The 13,761-nt window shown below is 36.8% G+C and overlaps 1 protein-coding gene across 7 annotated transcripts in view; it reads left to right on the top strand.

The window, feature by feature from the left end:
* nkain2 (sodium/potassium transporting ATPase interacting 2) overlaps positions 1 to 13,761 on the top strand; it is a 710,044-nt gene that overhangs the window by 356,089 nt on the left and 340,194 nt on the right. For all 7 annotated transcript variants that reach the window (XR_010005670.1, XM_062979162.1, XM_062979126.1 and 4 more), the window contains one exon: positions 9,866 to 9,946. Coding sequence is in view for 6 of the 7 variants with exons in the window: in XM_062979162.1 (XP_062835232.1) it covers positions 9,866 to 9,946 (81 nt within the window). In the remaining variant the exon portion in view is untranslated. The remainder of the gene's footprint in view (positions 1 to 9,865; positions 9,947 to 13,761) is intronic.

Below are 13,761 nucleotides of genomic sequence, written 5' to 3'. Positions count from 1 at the left end.
TAATTTTTATGATTTATAATAGTCTTTTAGAGTTTATTGAAAAAACGCAAAACAGCAAATCCGCGAAAAGTGAACCGCGAAGTAGTGGGGAACACTGTATCTCATTACAGCTGCATTAAAGAATCCATACTGACTGCCAACTGACCACCATATTAAAGTATTGGAATTAGTACAGATAGCCATATCTCATGGGATGTATCTTCTATATCACCACCATCACCAATTGTTGGTACTATTTTTATGGAGAAGCCTGTTATCTGCATTGTGGTTTATGGATTTTCATATGACGATGGACTTTTTCAATGTGGCATCCAACTTGTTGAATGATATATCCCTTCTGACATATGTCTGGGTTGAATAAAATGTTTTAGGAAATTATTTAATTGTTTTAATGACTTTTTCTACCCATAAATGTTTTGTTTTTTAAATGATTTTATGGTAGTGTTGCTGTAAACCACTTGAGAATTTGTGTACATGAGCAGTGATATAAAATTATATCTAATGATATAATATGCATGTGTACGAATCTGTCCTTAATGTGAACTTTGCCATTCTGCTAATGTTCAAAATATTTTGAAGATGATGATGATGATGATGATGATGATTATTATTATTTCTTACCAACCTCTCTTCATGGCTCGAGACAGGGCACAACATAGTCACCGATTCATGCAGAAGCATACTTGTTATAGGCCTCCCTTACCTGTCTTGGATCTGATGCTGAGTTGTCTGTTCTGTTCCACAGTTACACAAGGTGGAGGATTCTTTTAGGCCTTCTGTTTATTTAAGACCTAAGACTTCTATTTAACCAATACTCTCATGTCTGACGTCTTTTTTTTTTTTTTTTGCAACAATGTTCTATATGTTGCTGCTGTTCCCCTGTCTGTTCTCCTAATCCAATGGTTCTCAACCTGGGGTCCACAGATGTTTTCAGCCTTCAACTCCCAGAAATCCTAACACCTGGTAAACTGGCTGGGATTTCTGGGAGTTGTAGGCCAAAAACATCTGGGGACCCCAAGTTGAGAACCCCTGTCCTAATCTCACTTGTGTTTTCTGGCAAGCTCTTGCTTTTCTGCTGCCCTCCCTCTCCAGCATCTTTGCCATTGTATCTGCCTTTCACTTTCCTCCCCTTCTTTCCCCAATTTTCCACTTTTCTATTCCCTGCTCTGGCTTCTGATTCCACCGCTGCCTTTGCCACTTGCTCGCCCTTTGTCTTGTTTCCTTTCTGGACTCCTTCAGGAACTTCTTCTGCTGGCCAAAGAGGTAAGGGACCCCAGGTTTATCCTAACTTTGCAATATCACACATTTGGGGGATACAGTTGCTAATTGGATGTGTTGCTGTCTCTGTGTTGTCAACCAGCACAACAGCACTTATATTGTTTCCTTCCATACATTCTTATAGAATAAGAATTGATTATTCTAATTATATGGATCTAACACAGACCACCTGATAGTGACAAAATACTAAAAAGAAATAAAGGAGAAAAAGGTATACTAGATAACAGCAATCACTTGAAACCCAGCAATATGATACTGCTTTTGTATTTTCTCCTCTGGATTTAAGGCAGTGAGAATTGTATAACTGTTTGTGCTTTAGAAAGCAATATTTTCAGGCACCTAAAGCATTTATGTGTAATGAAACCAGTTTTCAGTTAAGTGTAATCCTCCTAGCCTGAACATTTTTAAAATTATAGACACAATCAAGACCATTTTTATTGACATTGTTCATGTAATTGTAGCTATCTTGTGATAACTTTTATGACACAGTTAGACACAAAGGATTGCTGATTCCTAATAACAACTAGCTCATGATTGAGAGCCAAACTAGGTGGATTTAAGCTTCCCAGAGCTTAGTTGTGGCTCGATAGATATCATATGACTACAGTTCCCATCAGATCCAGTCTGTATAGTCATGGTGAGACATGATAGGACTCCAAAATCTGGAACAGTTTTGGAATATATGGTAAAAATAATTAAGTTGCTTTGTGAATTATTCATGAAATCCAAAAATTAATTTGTTATTCTTGATACTAGTAATGAAAATGCTTAATTTGTTTCAGTAATCCTTACATAAGTTCTGTCTTTTCAAACGAATCATAGGCAATATATCAACCAGAACTTTTTTCCATGCAAAAGCTCCCAAAACTTAAAACTTGATCTCATTTTGTAGCAAAACCTTCCTTAAAAAATCATTAGATAACTACAAAACCCTAATATCCAATCACTGATTGGAGATAAGCCCAGAAGAATAACAAGTCATGACTCACTATTCATTATGCCGCTGTAATGAGTGGGGCCTTTGTTAAATCAAAAAGCAAAATTTGTAATTCTTTCTCTGTATTATTAAAAACAAACAAAGAAGGAAATAATCTATGTTATATTAATACCATCATGAATTATTTCCAAGCTCTGGTTGCCCACCTCTGATATAGACATGCTGAATATCATGCACCCCAGTTATCTTTATTTACTGTAACAATCTATGTTCTGGTTCCTGATAAAATACTCCCCTATTATTTCTATTTAATATTGCCATGGCTTACAGATATGTACATTAAATTAAGAATGGGGAAAGTAGTCTGAAGGCTCAATGCAACCATTTGACTTGCAAAACATTTTTGAACCCTTCCCCCAGGAGGTATTGGAGGCATCCAATAAAAGGTGGAGGCATCCAATAAAATAAAATTGATTCCTCCTTTTCTTATTTCTACATTTTCTTATTTCGTATTGCCCCTGATGGTGCAATGGGTTAAACCCTTGTGCCAGCAGGACTGCTGACCGATAGGTGGGGGTCCAAATTGGGGGAGAGCAAGTGAGCTCCCTCTGTCAGCTCCATCTCACCATGCGGGGACATGAGAGAAGCCTCCCACAAGGATGGTAAAACATCAAAACATCCGGGCATCTCCTGGGCAATATCCTTGCAGACAGCCAATTCTCTCACATCAGATGTTACTTGCAGTTTCTCAAGTCGCTCCTGACACGAACATTTTTTTCTCCAATCCCTAAAAAGGCCAAGGGAACAACAAAAATGCGATTAAATTGCCTTCAAAAATCTTCTAGGGTGTGTTGTGAAGCATTTGGGGCATATAAATATTAAATATATATAACTTCTGTGTTATATAACTTTCCAGTGAATTTTGTGTTAATTTGTACAATGTCATAACAAGTAATAGGGAAAATTGGTAGTATTTCACTGACAATATGACTATATATTCAAAAAACGTTGTGTGCCTAGAAATATATTCAGGGGATACTGGGTCTAGATTTTGAACAGGCCTGTGTTTTTTAAACATAGAATAATGGGTTATATGTCTCCCTTCCTAGCACTTTTTTGTCTTATTGAATATCCCTGTTTTGTGTTTTTCTTAAAAATATATGATGTGTCTTGGGGGAATGGGAATGGCAACCCCAGTTCTCTATTGTCTCGCAATCCTTACTGATTTGTGGCTTTTATAAGTTGTGTAATGGTTACAGTAAGATAATGTAGTTATGTAGTATTCCTGGAAAAAAGATTAACACTTGGAAGATCTCTCACAAAATGTAGCTCTAATTAGAAATGGGAAATGCCAGTGGGATTTGTTCATTGTCTTCCCGCAGACTTTCAGTGCTAAGTTTCCAGAATGATTAGTTTAAACATGTAGCTGAAATGACATTTAAATAGCTGCAATCCAAAAACTAAAGATATTTGAAATTAGAAACATCTCCAGTATCTGAAAATTTGTAATGAGACTTTGTTTTAAGACAATTATATCTAATGTTACAAGATACCAGGCAGCAAATTGAAGCTGTTGTGGAGTAGGTGGTTAAGCATGTGGACAGCTCTAAACTGGGAATAATAATAATAATAATAATAATAATAATAATAATAATAATAATAATTCTTTATTTATACCCTGCCACCATCTCCCCACGGGGATTTGGGGCGGCTCACATTGTTCAAAAGTAACAACACAAATACATTAGCACAATATACAAAGGTTAAAACACAATAAGGTAATAAAACAAAAGTTAAAACAAAAGTTAATACAACAGTAATAATATCAAACAACCTCTAATACAATTCAGTCAAACCTCATAGGTGGGGAGACTGCAGCAGCAATATAAAGATAGAATCATTAGATTAAAATACCCAGATAAGAGGGACCTAGTAAAATTCAGAACAGAATTATAATGAGGCTGGTCATCCAATGGCTGTCTCTCCAAAGGCCAACCTAAACATCCAAGTTTTCAATTGTTTCTTAAAGGAGGATAGAGAGGGTGCCAAACTGATCTCCCTAGGGAGAGAGTTCCAGAGCCGGGGGGCCATGGCCGAGAAGGCCCTCTCTCTCGTCCCCACCAGATGCATCTGTGAAGAAGGCGGAAGCGAGAGGAGGGCTTCCCCGGAAGATCTCAGAGATCGTGTAGGTTCATAGAGGACAATATGGTCACGAAGACAGGCAGGTCCCAAACCATTTAGAGCTTTATAGGTAATAACCTGCACCTTGAATTGGGCTCTGAATATTATCGGCAGCCAGTGAAGCCGCTTAAACAGGAGGGTTGACCGCTCCCTGTAAGCAGCTCCAGTTAGTAACCTAAATGTTTTCATTCAAATGGCATTTCATGATAATTTAATTAAGTGGTCTCAGCTATCTAAGCTTTAGATCTGTCATATAATGAAAAGACATGGCCTTTGTGGGTGATCATGGTATTTTTTTTTAGTGTTGCACTAGAGCTCTGGAAGCCCAGGGTTCAAGTCCCTGCTCAATCACCGAAACCCAAGTTAATCTTGAGTAAGCTAGGCTTTCTTGACCGTAGAAGAAGGCGCTGACAAACTCCTCTGAATAAATCTTGCCAAGAAATACTTGTGATGGGGTTGCTATAAGTCAGAATCAGCTTGAAGGCACAGAAGAACAACAACAATCTTGACCTTTTACCATAGGAAAGAATAAGGGAAATTGGGGAAATTAACCATCTAAATTCAAGAATAATTTTAATTAATGCTGCCTTAGAACAAAAAACCTTTGCCCACCTCTGAACAAGCAATAAAAGTCCATGCAATAATTAATTATTAGTTTCTATTTCTATCAATAATTAATCACACATTGTTTCTTATTCATGCAGATTTAGAAATTTAATGGTATAAGAATTTTTCTCCAGTGGAAGAATGATAGGGTTATCTTTCTATAAGGCATCAAATGCTGGCCCAATTGAATTATTATCCTGACAGATTCTTTCTATCCATCAAATCAGGAGCTGGGCTATTTCCCCTGCTGCAGTTCCTTATGCGCCTCCAAACCTGCTTAGGACACCTGGGAAGCTCTCTAGACCAGGCCGGCACAACCTGGCTTCCAACTCCCAGAAGCTCTAGCCATTTTGTCCAATGGTCAGGAATTCTGGGAGCTGAAGTCCAAAACATCTGAAGGGTCACAGGTTGTGCATGCCTGCTCTAGATTATAGAGCATTTTTAGGAAGGCCCATATGGAAGAATGGCTCCTCCTTCATGGTGGCACCACAACATGATCTTAAATATATGCCAGTTTTCTTCACAGGATGTTACTATTATTTTCTGATACTCAGCCATTGCTATTTCCAGTTATGTTCATTTGAAGCAATGGATTTTCATAACTCCTCATTTTAAGTTGTCTTGTTTCAAGCATCTAGTTAAGATTTTACTGAATTTTCAGAACAACAGAAACAGAAATGAGAATTGTATGAGAGATTAGTGTTGCTGGGTCTCTGAACACATTCTAAAATGTGTCCATGGGACATAGGCAAATTCAGAAAAATCCAACTGCAAGAGCTGTGTGCGCCCTAAGCTTTGTAAAAAACCTTGTTGGGCATGTTGCAGACAGCAAGGCCGAGTGGTTAATTGTCCTTCCCCTTAACTCCCCATCTGAAAGCCAGCTTCTAGCCTGTTGCAGCATTTGAAGCCAGGAGATCAAACAATCCGGGTTTTGGGAGAGAAGGTAGGGAAGGATTAAAAGTGATGTTTTTGCAAAGTGGGACTTTCTCTGTGTTGGTATGTGTCTAGATTGCATCAAGTACCTTAGTTCTTAGTTTCTCTACTCTTCTACATTGTACTCTGCTTGCTTGTTTTTTTAATCTTATTTTCTTTATATGCCACCTTTTTCCCAAGATGAGACCCAAGGCAGCTCACAGATAAACAAACAAAACAAATGGTCATTCTTTTGTTGTTTGCTTCAATACTTACGTATAGGTAGGGAGGTGGTTGCTTCCCTCAGCATAGTCTGAATTTCTATCACAAATAAATTCAATTGCATATACAGAACAACTAGAACAGTGGTTCCCAACCTTTTTTTGACCAGGGACCACTTGACCATGGACCACTTTGACCAGGAACCACTCTCCAACATTAGTACCAAAAGGGTTACAAATCAGTTTTTGGTCAACTTTAGATTCGGTTTGGTTATTTGGGGTGCTGATTCAGAGAATTGCATTGCACAAAATTGCCGCTGAGTGAGTCATCTCCATCCTGGTCTGGGAAGCCTCCCAAGGCCAAAAAAGTGCTGGTGAGGGCATCGCGCTGGTGTCTCTTTCCTTCCTTCCTTATCTCCCTCTCCTCTTCTCTCTCGCTATCCTCCAACATACACCCTCAGCACCAATTTTCCCCGCATGGCTTGCAGCCCTTATTTTAGGTCTCACGGGCCACCAGTGGGCCACAACCCACGGGTTGGGAACTACTGTTCTAGAAACTAGAAAAGAAGAGTTTTTTATTCTGGTTGAAGTGTTGGACTGAAACCTGGACTATAAAACTCATTGTCAAATATTGTCCCCCTAACCAATGTCTCGTACAATGTTGCTTTAAAAATAAAGTGAACAAGAAGACAGCTTGAGCTCATTGGAGAAGAGAATATATATATATATATATATATATATATATATATATATATATATATATATATAATCACCAACAGTTTCTATAATTTCAATATGGCCCCAGTAACTCTTCCAATCCTTTTTACAATCCTTTTTATACCAACAAAGTCCGTTTCTATGCTGTATTTTAAGGTTATTGTGTACTTGTGTTTAGCACATAGCTAATGTAAAATCTGAATTGGTCTTAAACCACTAGAAGGCAGGATGAATCATCAAACAGGACCTACACAATTAACGATGCTTCATGCTTGACTCATGCTTGGATTCACTCCATCGATGGTTGTTTTCTTTGTGTGAGTTAAGCTTTTACAACATCAATTACACATTATAAGATTTTTAAAACCTGACCCAACTGTCCTATAACTTTTTATGCCATATGAGTCTGAGATATGGAGTGTTGCAGCTTTTTCATGTCCCCACAATTACGGTCTGATGTTTTGTCTTTTATTCATCCTCTGTTCCCTCCATGCATGTTTCAGATGTTACCATTTCCAAAATCACATGGGAAAAGTATATGGAAATGCATACTGAGAGATAGCTTTTATCCTAGAGCTGTGGCTATGTTGAACTCCAGGTTTTGCATTGATGTGGTATTGGGGGCTATGTAGTGGTAGTTGGTGTGTGGAGGAATAGATGTGTTGTTTTTGTGATGTGTGCTGGAGAAGGCATTTAATTTCATTGTGCAATAGCATAATGACAATAAGCCACTCCATGCAGAATATGTTCTTGGACTTATTGTGGGAACATGAAAATGTAGACAATACAGAACCCTACTGAAATAAACAACTTGCAATGGAAGTTGGACATAAGGTTACACTGGAGCACCTAGGCAATGCCTAGAGAGACCATTTATTTAAATTAAATTGTGCATACCAGTTTTTTTGGGTATGGGTGTTATACTTTATAGAAAAATGTACCCCTTACCTTTTTTAAAAAAGCGACATGTTATTTCAGGTACTGCAGTGTCACCACATTTAAAAATGCAGTTATCTTTAAATTGCATTTTTGCACAAGAACACCCATTCCAAAACATAGTTTATCCCATGTTTTGTAAAGTTTCACTATGAGTTGCATTAAGAGCATATCAAATGAGTGTAAACATAATTTATTATTATTACAAAGTATGATGACTTGTGGTGAGTGTTGCAAAATGAAGAGAAACAAAGTCTCTGTAACAATTCTCAGAGTCTGGGTTGACTGCTTAGAACGGTTTCATAACAACAATGTAGAAAAGTAACAAATTGAAATATAGCATTGAGTAACTAAAACACTGTGTCAATGTTTAACTTGGGTTGCAAAACAGAACATTTACAAAATGATATTAAAAAGAAGGAACAGTCTTACTGCGGTGTTTGTAGTAGCATGGAAAACAATTTTCTAGAGTAGTCATATAATGAGCCTGTAAAATCAATTTAATTATTATGAAAATAAGTCATATTAGCATAAATTTAATTCTCTTCATTTATTCTTATAAAAATATTAGATATTGTTTTGGGATTTCCTTTTTTTACAGCGTGTTTTGGCAAAGAGTCAAGTTATTAAAATGGAAAGAGAGACAGTTGTCTGGACCCAAATATGAAAGAATTGACAGGAAGACTCAGAAAGAGAACAGGGATTACTATAAATCATGAATACTGTATAATGTAGATATTAATTATATATTTGCATATATTTTTATAAAATAAGGAAGGAAGTCTTGCCATTTCCATTTCTTCTCTGTTTGTGGCTGGAAATATATTATTGGCTGCCATAGCTTTTGGAGTCCATTAGAAGTAATGGCTGAATTCTGAGGAATTCTGGGATTTGCAGTTTAGGGAGAAACATTTAGATTTTCCAAATAGGGAGCTCTAGTTCCTCTCCAAACTACAAACACCAGAATTTCATACAGTGGGACTATGGAATTCAGTGTGGAATCATTGTGCAAAAACTATGTTGTGTGAAAAGGCCCCTTGTTTATGCACTTGTAAAAAGATGTATTTTAGATTTAATTTTCTTGTTGCAATTTTTGATTTCTTATTTTTCAGTCATTTTGCTCTTTTTCTACTTTAGAGTTCAGTTTTTACAAGGTCATATCCATTTTTATTTGCATTTCTCTTTACATAAGCACCTTTGCAAGTCTTTGTCCTTAATGCATTTCCATAAACTGTATTTATGTGATGAGACACACATAAACATTGATACATTTTTGTGCATGCCTCCATATATATGGACTTTTCTTGGAGAATTTCTTCATAAATTTGACGGTAGTGTGAATGCCAAATATTGCATTTTGTTTTTTTGCAGTGATTTGGTAAGTGGAAATTAGCTGGGGTCACATTAAGGTATGATCTGAACCAATCTTCTCCCTTCTATTCCATGCACTTTGCCAGGTCTTGTCTTTCCTTGTAACATGATATACAGTAGACTCCCACTTATCCATTTTCGCTTTTCCAACTTTCTAGATTATCCAATGTAGTCTGCCTCCCACAGCTGTTTCTCTAGGCAGCAAGCCTGAACTTTTTATGGATTTAACTTCTGACAACGTTGCTATTGGAAGTCTATTTTATGCAATTCTATCTTTATTTGTAGTCAGTTTTTCAGTAGTCAATGTTTTTAATATATTGCGATGTTTTGGTGCTAAATTCGTAAATACAGTAATTACTACATAATGTTACCGCAAATTAAACTGCTTTTTCTGTCAATTTGTTATAAAACATGATATTTTGGTGCTTAATTTGTAACATTATAACATAATTTGATGTTTAATAGGTTTTCCCTTAATCCCTCCTTATTATCCAACATTTTTGCTTATCCAACGTTCTGCCGACCCGTTTATATTGGATAAGCGAGACTCTACTGTAATAGTGCCCTTGTAAAAATCTCTGAAATCAGTGGCTAAGATTGTTTCCCCATTTCCTCAGGAAACACTTCAGATTTGTCATGTAAGCTTTATTTAAACTTAGTTGATATCAACATTAATAATGTATTATTCCTTTTTCCTTTTCTGCAGTATGCTGTCTGGTTAGTCCTGTGGATTACATGGAACGTATTTATTATCTGCTTCTACTTGGAGGCTGGGGACTTATCAAAGGTAATTTGCCATCTGATATATCTAAGCCAACTGATGTCAACACACCCAGTTCTGAGCATGTCTTCTTGTATCTACTTAAAGTCATGGATGTGCTTAAATGAAGAAATCAGCTTGGAAATGATGAATATGCAGTGTGCCTTAGCAATGCTTTTCCTCAATTATTTGAGAAAAGGTGTAGGTGTAAAACAGATGTTTAGCAGTAGGAGGATTTTTAATGGCATTTGTGTTATTCAGATGAGAAACTACAATAGACTTTCAAGTTTTATATAATGGGGAAGTCATAGTTCTGAATGTCACGGCTGACAGTTATCTAAAGGAGTCAAACAATGCTGTTTAATGATATGTATCTTGCTATTTTTCAGTTTTCTTTCCAGAATATATATAGTTTTGCTAATTAAAGAAAGAATAAATTAAGGCAAGATACCAAGCTAAGATACTGAAGTGTTTTTGAATGTTGGCTTTTCTGAGTCTTCTGAAATAATTACCAGCCTGTGATAGAAACCATCTTTATAGAAGCAAATATTTTTCTAATGTTTTATGATGTGTGTTATTTTTGTGGATTTACTTCACATGCAAGGGCCACATCTTTCTGGTGTGCAAGGTTAGGGGAAGTCAGGTCTGTCTTCACTGCTCAGCTCTCTTGTGTTTCAGTCAGAGGGGAGAGACGTACATATTTGTATAAAACAAATATCTGTTTTGAAGCATACATTAAAATAAATTGTATTCCCTTTTCTTGTTTGTAATGCTTACTAGTCAATTAAATGTATTCTTTTTCTTATTTATATTTGACAACATTTCATTTGAGGTTCTGTTTTAATTTTAGGTTTAGTTTTAGTTTTTGACAAAATGGAATTATCAAATGTCTTCACATATAGATTTATCAACAATATAAAATTAAAAGCTCTAAGAGAGACATTATATTGAATTTGTAATACAGTTTATTTAAATGTTCTTAAATAAACATATTGCTTGGACAAGATAGGCTGGAACTACAGGGCTTGAGCACTACTCATTGTAAAACCAGAAAAAAATTCTACAGAATTTATTTCTTCTACAATATGTAATACCTGTAGTGAAAACATACCAAAATATAAGATCTGTTATGCTAAAAGAATAAAGATTTTCACCCTGCTTTATGACTACTAAAGCTATTAACCAGAATCTTTTGGGCCACTTTGCCAGAGCAATGGGGAATTGTGCTTGCAGTTCTACTCTTTCTGAGCTTGCATAAGGAGGCATTATTTTCCTGTTGCTTGATTGATTTGTCTCAGTTTGGGAAGAATGCCATCATAAGAGGCAAATAAAGAAGGATGGCACCCACCAAACTACCACCAATGAGATTAAATATTTCTCAGGGAGATGGAAGGAAACCAAGAAAGGACTCTGCCATGGGCTCTCTCCAATGGTTTGTCTCCTGTGAGCTTCCCACCTTCCAAAAAGTTTTTTTTCTTTTTTTTTGGGGGGGGGGGGGGAATCTAACTTAACCAGGCCCATAGCCAGGATTTTGATTCTGGGGGGGGGGGGGTGAGTCTTAGTGAGAGAGGATCTACCCTAGCAAACCTTTTGTATCCCAATACCCCCATGCATATATTGAGCATGGTGATCAGATCATGATATGAATAAATGTAACAGTTTAAATAATAAATGTAAGGCCTTCTCGAAGACTACCCTGATAATTTGGGGGGGGGGAGGCTGAAGCCCCTCAAGCCCCCCCCCCCTCCCCAGCTACATGCCTGAACTTAACATACCTACTGCCTCAGTGGTTGTGAATGATCTTGGAGGATCTGAATTTGCACAGATGTGCTCTCCTTCATGGACCTTATTGTACTAACATCACACTGGAAGGATGTGTGGGTCTTGGATGGACTTATCTTTTTTCTGATAGCTGATCTCAGTATGATTTAAATCTGCTGACCCTCCGTGATGCCTACGGAAATAGCTCGGAAGGCTTTATCACTGTCCTGGTGTTGTGGGGGAGTGCATGTTTGGAAGGACACGCTTCCAAACTGTGTAAAGTTTGAACTGATTGAACATTTGTGAGGTAGAGGTCTTCTATCTTTTTCTTGGATGGATGATGATGATGAATAATCATGATGATTTTATATCCCATTTTTTACTCATCCCTGAGACTCATGGTAGCTTACAATAGTTAAGACAGATAATTTTAAAATCCTCTGTAGGTGATGGAGCTAGAGGGATACTCTGTGCTTCTTATCATGGAGAGACCAGGTCACAGTGACTAAGACTGGAAACTGACTGATTCACCCATTCCTGCTTGGGAAACACTGGCTTGCACAGCTTGAGAGTCATTTAGATGTTACACTGTATTGTTTGGTCTCATCTTGCAATTAGTATCTTGTTAAGAGCCTTTAATCCAGCTGCTTTAATTTTAATTTGTTGGATAGCTGTTGTCATTCCCTATGCAAGTGAATCCCTAGAAGAAACATATAAATAATTCAAAACAATTAATTTAAGGCAAGCATGTCAAAACACAACAGAGTGAAAGGTATACTCAAAATAAAGTTCTTTGACTAATCTTTATTTCTGAGAAAATAGAAAATACATCAGAGCCATAGAAAATACATCACAGCTTCATTCTCAGGAAGCACAGGTTGAGTATCCCTTGTCCTAAATTCTTGGGACCAAAAGTGTTTGGGAGTTTAAAAAAAAAATTGAAATACCTCTATTTGCATATACAGTACATACATTATGAAATATCTTGAAGATGAGATACAGGTCATAAACACAAAATTCATTAATGCTTCCTATGCACCTTATACACATAGCCTGAAGATAATTTTATACATAATATTTTAATCATTTTGTGCGTAAAACAAAACTTACATACACTGTACCATTAGAAAGCAAAAGTGTCACTGTCTCAGCCACCCACGTGGACAGTTTTGAATTTCAAAATTCCAAATAAAAGATGCTCAATCTGTACTGTTTTATTCCTTCTCTTCTTCCTTTCTTGAAGGGTTTTAAGGATCATGCATTTTGTGGAAACTATTGATGTGAAGTGACTTGTTACAGAAATTTGATCTTTGAATGTGTATATGGGCATACATATACTGTGATTGTACAGTTTACAGTGTACAGTATATAAAGAGATTTATTTGGTATGTGTGATGAGCTAGTAGATAGAAGGTGTTCATGGCTCGTGCTAGTATAGAAAACAGCAACTTCCAGTCTAGAACTTAAGTGGACCTAAGCAACTTCTGCTTCTCCACCACTGTCTGTACATTAATATTGGTGGCTTGAGCAAAAATTGCACCTCATTTTGAGGCATGATCTGCTCAGTCCAAGTGCCTGACCAGGAGCACCTCTGTCTTGTCTGTTGCCTTCACCCAACAGACAGGAAATCTGGCGGAGACCTGTCTTATTCTTTCAGCCAACACTTCATTTCTAAATATCTTTCTGAAACTTCCTGAAAATATTTGCATCACGTGATGCTGTCCTGCTCCTGATAGGAATCATTTATCTATCACACTCTTACATAGATACAGAAGTTAATATAAGATGGTGATAAATAATCTAAAAAGGCAGGAATGATTTTAACCACATCGCAGATCAGCAACTGTCCTGACCCAAACATTTTTGTGTGCCCACTGTAAAACTATTCAGGCAAGTAACAACATTTAACTGTGAATTTTCTCAACAATATTGTCTTCAAGATTTTGCACTGAATTCTTTGCATTACCAGGGTTTTCAGCTGAGAATAAAAATGACAGTAAGCATGCAATGGCACTCTTGGGTATTTCCTCTTCTCTGGAAATGAATATTGAATCTTTAAAAAAGAGAAGGAGAGAGAAGTT

The sequence above is a fragment of the Anolis carolinensis genome, chromosome 1 (genome assembly GCF_035594765.1).
Source record: "Anolis carolinensis isolate JA03-04 chromosome 1, rAnoCar3.1.pri, whole genome shotgun sequence".
Classification (NCBI taxonomy): Eukaryota; Metazoa; Chordata; class Lepidosauria; order Squamata; family Dactyloidae; genus Anolis; species Anolis carolinensis.
Note: the sequence above shows the minus strand (reverse complement) of the source record. Positions and strands in the feature narration are given on the sequence as shown.